General features: G+C 42.4%; 1 protein-coding gene across 8 annotated transcripts in view; it reads left to right on the forward strand.

The window, feature by feature from the left end:
• Positions 1–12,069, forward strand: part of DAGLA (diacylglycerol lipase alpha) — a 97,789-nt gene extending 85,720 nt beyond the window's left edge. For 7 of the 8 annotated variants that reach the window (XM_088665274.1, XM_088665246.1, XM_060276986.2 and 4 more), the window contains one exon: positions 45–10,320. In XM_088665274.1, coding sequence (XP_088521400.1) covers positions 45–972 — 928 coding nt within the window. In that variant the 3' untranslated portion in view covers positions 973–10,320. Of the gene's footprint in view, positions 1–44; positions 10,321–11,938 lie in introns of those variants that run through there. The other variant, XR_015948756.1, reaches the window with a different exon arrangement.
• The last annotated feature ends 427 nt before the right edge of the window (positions 12,070–12,496 follow it).

Consider the following 12,496-nt stretch of genomic DNA (forward strand, 5'->3'; position numbering starts at 1 on the left):
TAGCCTTGTATTAGTCTCATATTTTTTGTCCTCTCCTTTTGCAGGAGTAAGGCTCACTCTGAAATCAGTTTGGAAGGGTTTTATGAGACCAAGCTTCTATCTCCAGTACAGAAGGATCCTGTGGAGCTGCTGCTTCTAGATACCAAGGAACGCCTGTCTGTAGAACTGCAGGACCGGCGTGCTCCTCTTGCTACAATGGAGAGCCTGTCGGATAATGAATCCCTTTACAGCTTTGATTCAAGGCGTTCCTCTGGTTTTCGTAGCATCCGTGGCTCACCCAGCCTCCATGCAGTCATGGAGAAAGATGAGACTCACTGTTTTTATATCGACCCAGCAATCCCTGAGGAAAACCCCTCCCTCAGCTCACGGACAGAGCTGCTTGCTGCTGACAGCCTCTCCAAACACTCCCAGGAGACTCAGCCTCCTGAGGCCCTGCACAACAGTGGAGACACCACTCCTCAGCGGCGTTGCAGTGACGGCGGTGCTGGCAGCGATGCAGACCACGTTTCCTTCACTGCTCAGGAGGAACTGACCCTCCAGAACGGGAGGCTCAGTGATGACCCCAGTCCACAAGTGTTGGAGTTTGCCGAGTTTATAGACAGCCTCTTCAATCTGGACAGCAAAAGCAGCTCCTTCCAGGACATCTACTGCATGATGGTATCGGACAGCACTAGTGATTTTGCTGAGATGCCCAAGTCTGTCAGTGATCAGGAGATCCTGCTAAGAGCACAGTATGAGCCCAACTTAGTCCCAAAGCCCCCCAGGTTATTTGCAGGCTCAACAGATCCCTCCTCAGGCATATCGGTTTCCCCTTCTTTCCCTCTGAGTTCTTCTGGAGAGCTTATGGACCTCACTCCTACAGGCATGAGTAGCCAGGAATGTCTGGCCACTGACAAAATCCGGACTTCCACTCCCACTGGCAATATGACCAGCCCTGCCAAACAAGAGGACTGCATGATCTCAGCCCTCTAGTGTAGGAGAGAAGGGGCCAAATAGCCAATCCCATGATTTGAGTCATGGGATAAAACGTGGAGGACCTGGTCACTGGGCAGGTGAGAGTTGTAGAAGATGCATGGGGAAAGGTGGCATTCTTTCCTAGGTGCTTTGTTCATGGCGCCACAGTGGATGTCAGCACGAAGGATGCTACACCGTGGTTTGTGTTCTTTAGTTAGGGAGAAAATCACTGCCTAACACAGCCTGCTGCTTTTTGAGGACCTTGTTCACTGAAGTTAGATGACTGGTTTCCCTACCTCAGCGTATTTCTTTTAAGAAGGAGGCATGATCTCTGCCTTTCCTGCTGAAATTAGGAAGTTACTGTCCACAGGCTAGAGGAAATTAGGAAGCTACTGTCCACAGGCTAGAGCTACATAAGCTGAGGGGTCAGATAATGTCCTTGGAATTGTGTCTGAATCAAGGAGATTGTGACTTTGTGCCCTATTGCACTAGCGTATCATGTTTGACTCAAGCACCTGTCCATCATTGTCATCATTGTGATTTTCTTTTTTTAAAAAATCAGACACACTCTCCTGTTTTATAGCCATTAAGGCTGTGTTCCAGAGGAATGCAGTCCCCCACTCCCGATCCTGACTGGGTACAGTGAAAATTGGGCCGGGGCTCGGGTGTTCTGCTCCCCTGATTAGCTCTGTGTTCAGTGATATCCAGACTTCTTCTGAGAAGAAAGTACATGTACTGGAGGTGGGGAGGTTGAGAGGTATTTTGGGTCTCACAGCATTGCACAGCTCCCCATATCACTATGAACTAGTGACAATCGTGCTTTATCTGACAGAATTTTCATCTCTATTTGCATGAATCAATAGGTTTAAACTAGCTTTTGGCTTGCCAGTGCCCTATATTACCGTATTTTTTGTTCCATAAGATACACTTTTCCCCTCCTAAAAAGTAAGAGGAAATGTCTGTGCATCTTATGGAGCGAATGCGTGGTCCCTGGAGCCGGATTGCCCAGGGTCTAAAGGCAAGTCGTGCTTTTTTTTTAGAAAAAAAAGAGCTAAAGGCTAACAAGAGGGAATGAGCTGAAAGGAACCCACTCAGCAGCTGATTGCAAGAGATCGGGGAGGGAGATAAGAGAGCTAGCTTCCTTCCCAGCCCCTCCCAGCCCCTTGCCTAGGCCTCAGTTGTTGTTTGTAGAGGGAGACATGTGACTGGCTGATTAGATTATCTGTCTGGAAACTGTAGAAATGGGTCTCTTTCCTTTCCTATAGAAGAAGCTGCAGAGCTGTGAGTTGAACTCCATACAAACAGGATATTTCCCTTTGCAAGGAAACTCAGCAACTTCGAGCTGATCCTCAAAAATGGAGCTTCCCCCCTTTGCAAAAAAGATGCACAACTCTGAGCTGACCCCCTCCCGCAAAATGGGGCTTTCCTCTTTGCAAAAAAGCTGCACACTTTTTGAGCTGATCCTTTAAAAATGGAGCTTCCCCCCTTTGCAAAAGAAGCTTCCTCAAATATTTAATTGGGGGGGGGCAAATGCACCTAGGCCTCTAGGAGTTGGCTGCTATGCCTAGGACAATTCAAGAAAGCAAAATATTTTTTTCTTGTTTTCCTCCTCTAACAACTAGGTGCGTCCTATGGAGCGAAAAATACGGTATTCCCCAAAATATAATGGTGCCCAGAGCCAGTTTGTCCCCATTCCTGATCTTGCATTCACTGGCAGTATCATGTAAGGTCAATGGTGGTCTGTCCCTGAGTTCAGGGAAAAGATGGACTTATATTGTGCATTGAAGTCTCATGTATGTTTACAAAGCTACTAAGCATTTTGGGGAGGTAGTTATTAAGTGTATGAGAAACACCTGCCTGAGTGGGACACGTGTTCTCTCTGCATTCCCATCTCTCCCTCAACTTGGGTCCTTAGGAAGCATTGTTATTACAAATCCTTCTTAGAAAGTAATGGTGGGTGATGGGATTAACCCTGTGCATATGCATTCCTTCAGCCACCCTACGATCAGGGGCTTATCAGCATCACCCAACACATCAGAACAACTCACGACATTGCATCTCAGCCACTAGTCCTGCAACAGTGCTCATATCGGAGATCTTCTCACAACAACATGGCGGCACTGTGTAAAATTGCAAGTATTTTCTAGTGATGAAACTTAGGAGTGAAATAATTTTTACGTAGGAAGTTAAGCATATTGTGACCTACAAGTCATATCATATTGGAATGTAGCATTAATGTGAAAGAGCAACTCTTACCATAGGCCTCTTCAGCATGCAGCCTCGTATGCCATACACAGCATACGACCCATGCATGGCAACCCATGGCACATTCCCTGAGGTTGCAGCCTCAGGTCCCTAAAAGCAGGCTGCCAAAACAAAGGGCACTCTGAAGGTTCTGGCGAGCTCTAGCCACTTGTGCCTCTTTGTGGTTTAAAGGCTGCTTGCTTGGAAAAACTGGAAATGAGTGGGAGAATTTCCAGTCTTCTTGGTGACTAATAGCACAATCCTGTATGTGTCTACTTGGAAGTAAGTCCCACTGAACTCAGTGGTGCTTGTTGCCAGCTAAGTGGGTACAGGATTGCAGCCTTAGTTTTGTTTCCTACGGAGGTTCTAGGAACTTGTTGCCTTTCATGTTTTAACACTCCTATGTATGCTAGCTTGGAAACCAGTCCCCATTAAACTCCACAGGACTTTCCCTTCTGAATAAACTTGCATAGGATAGACTGCAAATACGTGGGTGTAAGATAGTACACCCGCGTAACATTAAATGATTCTGCAATATGCAGGGCAATTGTGAATTGGGGCCTAATGCTGGTGGTCAACATGACAGAAGAGTAAATCCTCCCTTTCTACCCTGAAACAATTTTTCATTGGAAGTGCAGAAGGTTTTTATTGATAAAATTCCAGTTTTCAAACAATTAATCTTAATGATTTAGGCTTGAGCCAATCTGTCTTAATAATTTAGCTCTTCAATGTTCCCATTTTTTCAATAGCAGCTGTATTGGTTCATGTTAGTTGACTAAGGCTACTGTAAACCAGAACTTGACTGATAAAATATGCTGCTTTAAGGAAGACACAGCAGGAATATGTAGTTCTGGGACAAAGCATATAATAAACTGCATGGTTTATGAGGATATTTTGGGATGCAGCAGTGTTGCAGAGTTTAACCTGCAGGTACTTACAGCAGGTTAAGCTCACCAAACTGGACAGGCTGCTTGAGCAGCTGATGCCACTCCAATCAGTCTGCCAATCTTGAGGAACACTGCCTTGTGAATCAAGCTATGATTCAGTGCAAATACTTAGCACCTAGAGAGCGCTTTAAACTTTGAAGCACTTTACAAATAGAAAAGAAGGAAGCTTCCCAGCTCTTGTGGGTCATGGGAATGTAGGGGGGAGGGAAGGGTGTCTGTGTGTGCAGCATATCTACTGTATGAATCTGAAAATCTGCGAAGGTGGAAAGCAGGTAGTTTCCTGCCTTAGGACAAGATGGCTAACCATTGGCCCTCCAGATTGTGTAGGACTACATCATCCCTGACTGTTGGTCATGCTGGTTGGGGCTGATGAAGGGCCACAGGTCCACCACCCCTGCCTGAGATGATTATTTTAGGCTTGGAGAGCCAGGTTGAGAGGCTGTTGATACAGCTTTGCTTGGAGAGGTTTTAATATGTTCATTCGGTGGTGATCAAATTGTGAATGATGCAACAAGCTATTGCACTACAATGTTGTGCCTGACCGGAGCACCAGTTCATTGTCATTTTCATGGGTTTTGTTACTTTTTAAAGCTGTTTGATTGTATCCCAAGAGTGTTTGTTATCCTCTTCCTTGTCACTGGTAGCAGGAATCGGACTGTCTTAACTGTGTTTGTCCCAGATTGTCTGTGCTTTTTGTGACTGTTGGGCTTTTGCCTGGAAGAAGGAAAATACAGAGATTCAGGTGTATCAAATGCTTGCACTCAGCAGGAGAGGCAAGTATAAAAATGGGAGTTGAGTTTATTTGCTGCATTACATCACAGCATCTTATTTGTCTTTTTTCTTGAAAAATGGGTCTTTTAGCACTTAATTTGTTTTACACTAAAAAGGCCAATGACTACACCAACACTCCACAAGTACACCTTTATTTATTTATTTTTAGCATATCCATATCCCTTGTAGTTATAGGAAAGAACTAGAAAATGCCATACTACTGACACACATACTGAGTTTCTATTGAGTTTCACCCCTGAAACATGTTGGTACCTATTTCACGCACACTGCATCCTGCTTGTGCTCTGATAAATTGGTTTTTCAACTCTTCTACCTGGCTTTAAAAAGATCCTTCATGGCTTTGCCTTTGGGCTTCATCCCCAAGGTGCTGTGTCCTCTCCCTGCTTATTCAGCACCTTGGGTGTTTAGACTGTCCTTTGAAAACTACCGGTATCTAGAATTTCAATATGCAATCGGTTCAGTGCTAGGAATGTATCTGAAGCAATAGCCATTAACTGAATAGTTCCTAGTTGTAGCAAAGTCACTGCAACCCTTTTACTCACCCAGCATCAGTGGGCTAGTAGAATTTGGGTAGAATTGCACACTCTGCTGAAGCTTTAGAGCAGATGCAGTGAATTAATTCACACTCCCAGGCAGGTTTTCGTTCACTTTAAAAACTAAAATAGGTGATCAAAGGCTTCATATAGATGCTGATGCAGCTTTGCCAAAGATGCCCTAACAAAGGATATCTCCCAGCTGGGAGAAAGACTTCTCTTACTAGCAGAGCGACTAATGATGAGCACTTTCATTCTTTTCCAACGGAGGGTACTTTCAAACTTTCCCAAATACACATACAAAGCCATGTCAGTCCTTTTAAGTGCTTTTGGGCTGAGACGTGCATTGAATTTGGGGAGTGGGAACGTAAAACCAGAACCTCTTGTAATAGCTTTTATAAGTTCTCTCCTTTTCAACACTGTTTGGCACTTCCTATCTAATTCTGCTCAGTACCTTTCCCCCTCTTCAAACAATTACATTCCACATCTGATTTTCCCGACTTGATTATCCTGTTGACAAATACAGTATGTTACATCTCCTATGTCTCCAACATTTCATCCTGGTTAGCACAGGATGCATCTCATTGCTGCAAAAGGTTGTCTAACCTTCTCCACATTTCAAAGCTATAGACTTCGTCCAGTGGAATGCTTACATGTTTCCCCAGTACTCAAGACTTCAGCATTTTGTGCTTTGGAAATGTGATTCTTCTCCCAGCTAGGATATTTATAGTTATTTTGATTGCCACATGAAATGTGGTTGCATGAGTTTCACGTGCATGTATGGAATAGTACCTATGAAAAATACACTGCTTCCCCTTAGCATAATTTTAAGTACTTATGGGGTTACACACACACACACACACACAGTTTGCAGCTCACTCACTGCTGGAGCAATCATCTGGCCGTTTTTTGTTTAATCAAAAACCCTTCAAAAACAAGCTAGCACTAAACCATTCAAACAACCCTGCTTGCCTAAAAGGAGTGGTGGCAACAACTTGGATGTCCCTTCACCGATTATGTGAGGATAGCATGTATGTGCCACTGAAGCTGGATTGGAGCTAGCACACGTATAGTGCTATAGATGAAATCCTACATATCTGATCATCTGAAGCTGCCTTATACTTAAGACTATTGTTCCATCCAGCCCAGCATGGTTTACTCTGGCAGAGGCAGATTTAGGGGAGTGCAACCAGCTATGTATATCCTCAGTCTTCCACATGGTTGTTTTGCAGAATGAAGTGGTAGGGATCTTTTCATGGAGACAAAAGTGCACCCATCACTCTGTGGGAAATCCCATGCTTTGCATACAGAAGGTTCCAGATTCAATTCCTGCCTTCTCTAATTCAAGGTAGCAGGGCTGAAAAACTTGTGGAACTGTTCTCTCTTAGTGTAAGACAGTGATGGGTGAATAGTCTGACTCAGTATAAGGCAGCTGTTAATCTGATTTCCATTCAGGATTGCAGTGCATGATTTCGTTTAGTTTTTCATACAACAAAAAAATTATCTGTTGGTAGAGGCCTTTATGTCAAATCTGAGAAGCAGTTCATAAAGAATTGTGGTATATACAAATGAAAGTAAAGCTACCACATGTTCAAGCAGAAGATTCACCTTTTGTGGCACTGTTATCCAATGAGGGTTAAAGAAAGATCTGTGAGAACTAGATTCAAGGCCCATATTAGTCAGTGTGTGCTCTGTGTCTCACTCAACGTCTGTAAAATGGGAAACAGTGACTGTGTCACATGGCGATTATAATGAATTAGAATGGTCTAGAAGTACAGGCACCTCCCCACTTATGTGGCGGTTATATCCCAGGATACCACACATATATGTGAAATCATGTATAGTGGGGAACACCATCCTTTAAACCTTTGGAAACCACTGAAAAACCCTTTAAAAAACCAGCAGCACTTTCCAGACTGGCATGAATGGTAGCAATGGCTCTCAGTCTTCTTCACTGCTGGAGGACGATGTGGAAACAATGGTAAGTGTGTGTGTGTAAACACCAGTGCCCCCAAGTGCTTGGCTGTGGGTCAGATTCACTTGCTGCTGATGGCAGTGCTCTTTTTGCGCCATTTTTGCACTCTCCCCCCCCCCCACTCTTTTTAGGCCATTTTTGCGCCTTTTTGCAATTTAAATCAGGTTATTTATTTCCTGGCGCTGCAGATATATACGGTCACACATGAGTCAAACGTGTGTAAGTGGGGAGATGCCTGTATAAATAGTTTTCAAGTAGCTGTTTCTGGGGGCTAGTAGTATCTCACTGATGCTAGGGTTGCCATATATTTCAAGAGGTAAAAATCTGGGCACAAAAAGTTGTTGAGCTTTTTTAGGGCAATAGCCCCTCTGCCAGCACCAGAACCAAGCCTGAGCCAGAGCATGGGCTGCCTGGGCTGCCCGAACCAGAGCCACCAGTGCACACACACTTAAAAAAAACCAAATCCAGGACATTTGCTAAAATGTAAAATTTCCCCCAGATGGGCATGCAGGACCCCCAAAACAGGACATATCCGGGAATTCCTAGATGTATGGCAACCTAGGTATACTTAATGACATTTCCATCTTTGATCTCTCACCATATTTCATGTCTGATACATTTCTTTTTAGCCATAGTTGGTTGTGCAAAGGGTTGGGACAATGAGCTTCTCATCATATAAATTGCAGCCATGTAGTTTCATACTCACTCAATTCATTGGAAGATCAAGATGAAAACTATGAACAAAATACTGAATGTGACAAAACCCAAGTTACTTTAGACTGTGCACAACTGTCCTTGAGCTCACTGCTGCCTTGCTGTTTGTGTTGTTTTCTCTTAGTTTCCACCTCAACCCACACTTCCGTTGTGCCTTTGTTTGTTATTTTGAGATGCAAGGAAAAGACACAGTCTCAAGTGCTTTCATTCTTTTCTCTCCTTGTGCTGATATGTTGCTTCTCTTGTAATGTGAAGGAGATACGTCCTCATCTTCCATGATGTTAGGCTTTGCCAAATTTCCCAAGTGTCCTCTCCTCCTTCAGGTTGTCTTAACAAGTGCCAATAGCAATGCCTCATTTGTCTACAGTAGGCTTTCCCCAGTACCAATGGCATATATAGAAGTCATCCTATTGGATGAGATTGTTCACTATCTTGATTGGTAATCTGTGCTAGCGAGGGAGCAAGCCAGAAAGCAGCATGTAGAAGAAGTGAGACCATGCAATACATGTACACGCATCATTGCAAAGCATATCTAGAACTTCCATAGTCCAACCCTGATGTTTGGTAGCAGTTTTCCTTGAAAATAGGAAAGCTGGCTGTGTTTTAGAAGGGTTTGTAATGAAATAAACTTCACCTGAATAGCACTGCAGTGAGTTTTGGAGCAATTGCCTCATTGAGAGAAGCCATTTGTTCCAGGGTATTAGAAATTTTCCCTTCTTTGATCCCCGTGTTTCAGTTATTCATGAAGAATGACTGGGCTTTTTGTTGTCTTAACTCTTTTTTTAGCATAAGGGAGTTCATTTTTCATGCCTCTGGAGAAACTAGACAATTAGACAATGTCTGACATAATTTTTTTAAAAAAGAAGCATTTATTGGGGCTTTGTGTATCTCTTATTTATCACAACTTATCTGTTCAAGATCCTGAGTTTCTGCTGCATAGGATGCTACTGAAGGGATTCCTCCCAGTCCCAGGCACCATGTTAGCATTCAGACTGACTTACTGGTACTTAACTGCATGGTCTGTCATGTGTTTGCCTGGTTTGGATGTGTCGTGAGTCCATTGCTATCACACAGGAGATGCAATTGATAAAGCACTACCACACACATTACCATTAACGTTCATTTCAGCATGTCAGAGGTGCCTGCTGGCGGACACTACCTTGCAGATTATCTAAGAACATGATGTAGTAGGCTGCCCTTACTTCTCTCTCCCAAACTGCTCGATTTCTAGGGGGAAAGGTCATTTTAAAAACTTGTATCCCAATTCTGATGGTCACCTTTATTGAATGGTATTTATCAACCACTTATAGGTGGTCAGATGGTGCCTTCAGAATGCTGGGTATGATGAGAGGGATGTTGTTGTCTTTTAGAATCCTTTCAATTAGCTTGAATTTACATTGGTACATCTGTAATCTTAACTATCTGCTTGCCCTCTGGAGTAATATGTAGGGGGCAACAGCCCAGGTAGTGTTATCTTTACCCTAATATGCTCACTTTCCTTGTTATTCGAGTGGAACACACTTAAATGTGGAATCAGTGTTGTGGAGCACTCAATTTTGTCTTAAGAAATCTTGGGCTCTTGCCTATATGAGGGGCATTACCAACTTTAATTTTATTTTGTTATTCTGCAAGGTTTGTGTACAGAAAACTACTTTCCTTCCTTTTCTTTCTACAGCAGTATCTCTGTATGAAAGCCTCACTGCTTGTATCCTTTTCCCTTTTTTATCCCTCTTGCTGGAGCACATTGGAGCCAGGCATTTACCAGTGGATTCCAGCTTCTTGATTTATTTAAATCGGAATCTCCTTCCCTTTTGTGGGAGAAAAGTGAGAAGTCTCCACCTAATGCCTTTGATCCTGATGTCCTCTAGTTCCCATTCATGGATTCTAAAAGCCTTTGTATGCAATCACTGGAGAGGCAGCAAAGAGTCTGTGCATTGCCATTTCTTGCAAAACCACTCATTTACCCCTTCCAGGAATGCTAACTGTTGGATCCCTGCTCTGATTTGCCCCAGCATGGAGGCTGTAGGGGACTCCGAGCACCCTACATGTGCCATTCTCATGTGACTTTTTTTACCTATGTATGAAAGATATTAACTAAGATTGCTGTAAAGAAAGATACAAATTATTATAGCATATTATATAAATATATATGTATATAACAGTTCTGTACCTTGTTTACCTCAGTGTATGAGATGGTGGTTGAAGCACGGGTGGAATGTTTAACAGATCCCACTCCCTATATCCCTTCAGAGCAGATGCACAATTGGGCCTCTGCACTGTAGCAGAAGTTAAATCATTCCAAAAAGAGATGGTTAAAGAAAAAAAGAAACTGCCCATGATGCACCAAACTGACTATCCATCTAGTCTAGCACTATGTAACAGCAGCCAACCAAGGTACCACTCAGTTACGAGAAGCAGAGACAAAGGTAGCAGCCAGGTGTGTTGTCATTAGGGCCCAGAAAAACGAACCAATTACTGGGTGTCAGAAGCCAGGAGGGTGACTGGCAGAGCATGGAAAAAATGGTTGCCTTTGGATTGGCACAAACAGTATGTAATGTAGATGCAAACATTCACTGTCTGCCTGTCCCACAGATGAAACCACCACACAACAGGCACACACACAACTGACAGTATCCGAGAAGACGGCAAAGAATGTGTAAATAAGAAACAGTATTAAATTGCCTTCGCAGACTTCATTAAGTAAAATAAACTCAAAGCACATGGACCAGCCATTAATGGATAAAATGCCTAAAGCTATTTAATGAGGAATAATGAGGAGCCTAACCTGGAAATAGTGAAGTAAATGGACTACAACACAGAAATGAAGAGAGGCTGATGTGGAAAAACATGAAAACAAATTAATTTACATGCTGTAAGAAATTATTATTTAAAAAAAAAAAGAATCCTGTTCTGAAAGGTAGTCAGCAAACCCCTGGTGCAACCTAGTACCGTAGGCCAGTGACTATCACAATTAAAATGGCAGCACAATGTGTTACAAATTTAATCTCTCATTATTAAAATAATAAACATGGGCATAGCTTAAAACTGTCAGACATCCAGGGCTGCAACTGGGTACTGAGAACAGGTATGTGTCTGGTAGCATATAAAAGATGCCTTGTGTGAGCCAGGAAAATATTAGGGTAAGTATGTGCATAAATTGTCCAATTTGAAGAAGCATACTGAGTGAGTTGCTATAGTATAGCTTGACAGGAGCACACAAGTTGCTTCTTGCATCATGTTGCTGGGCATGCATACATGCCAGGGATTTAGAACAGGAGCCCAACACATAACAGACCCAAAAGTAAAGTGAACTAAGGACAAAATACTTTATAACCACTGTTTATTTTTATTTTATTCATTTCAAAAAATTTATACACTACTTGATTGTTTAAAAAAACCCTCAAAGCAGTTCACAAAAAGAAAACAAGAAAATCAAGAAAAATTCACAACCATACTTTGAAATATACAAAGTTAAAAATACTAAAACAGATTAAAGTTACCTCAACTTTCTAAACATCTGGGCATGCTTGTCTAAACAATAATGTGTTTAGCAGGTGCTGGAAAAGGTTCAATGAAGGCTGCCTTAACATCCCGTCAGGTTAAAACATTAGCAATACTAGCTACTCACAATTTTGAGTAGTAGAATACTGTAGAAGCAAATGTGGTTACTGATGTAGACAGGGAGTGATCATGGCGCTTAACCCTCTGGTAAGTAATTTCTGCATCTGCACAAGTATTAAAGTATATTTCTAATATTTATAAGTCCCCTTTCTCCCAAGGGTACCTTGGATAATCCACAAAACCAAAAGCACACTAAAGATAACAGGCACAACTTTAATAAACACAATGCGCTTATTAACAGCTCAGCAGCAAAGGAAAGAAGCACTCAGACTAAGAACCAACATTCCACGATATGCAAATGGATTTTGCACAAGGTCTTTTATGGAGCAATTGATGCAAAATGCTGAGAGGGATGGATCCATGGAACCATAAGTAAATTAGGTTTTTCTGTTTTAGTAACTCATTCCAGCAAGAGGGGATTAGCATGTTTTGATAAGTCAATGGATGATTGCTAACTTGGCAAGTTGTCATTCTAGCTTTGCACATTAAAAATTGCACTTTACACCAATTCTGATTTATTATGGTTCCCATTTTACATAATTGAATTGAGACTGGGATATATTGAGAATGGATTCCAGTGAGTCTGTGGCTAAGCAGAATTTGAACAGTGCCTAAATCACACACACTGGCAAATGGGTTTACCTGGAAATCAAGCCCAGGTAGAATATCCTGTAAAAATGATACCGTTAAAATATGGCTGTCATCATTGGACAAAT

The sequence above is a fragment of the Zootoca vivipara genome, chromosome 1 (genome assembly GCF_965207765.1).
Source record: "Zootoca vivipara chromosome 1, rZooViv2.hap1.1, whole genome shotgun sequence".
Taxonomy (NCBI): domain Eukaryota; kingdom Metazoa; phylum Chordata; class Lepidosauria; order Squamata; family Lacertidae; genus Zootoca; species Zootoca vivipara.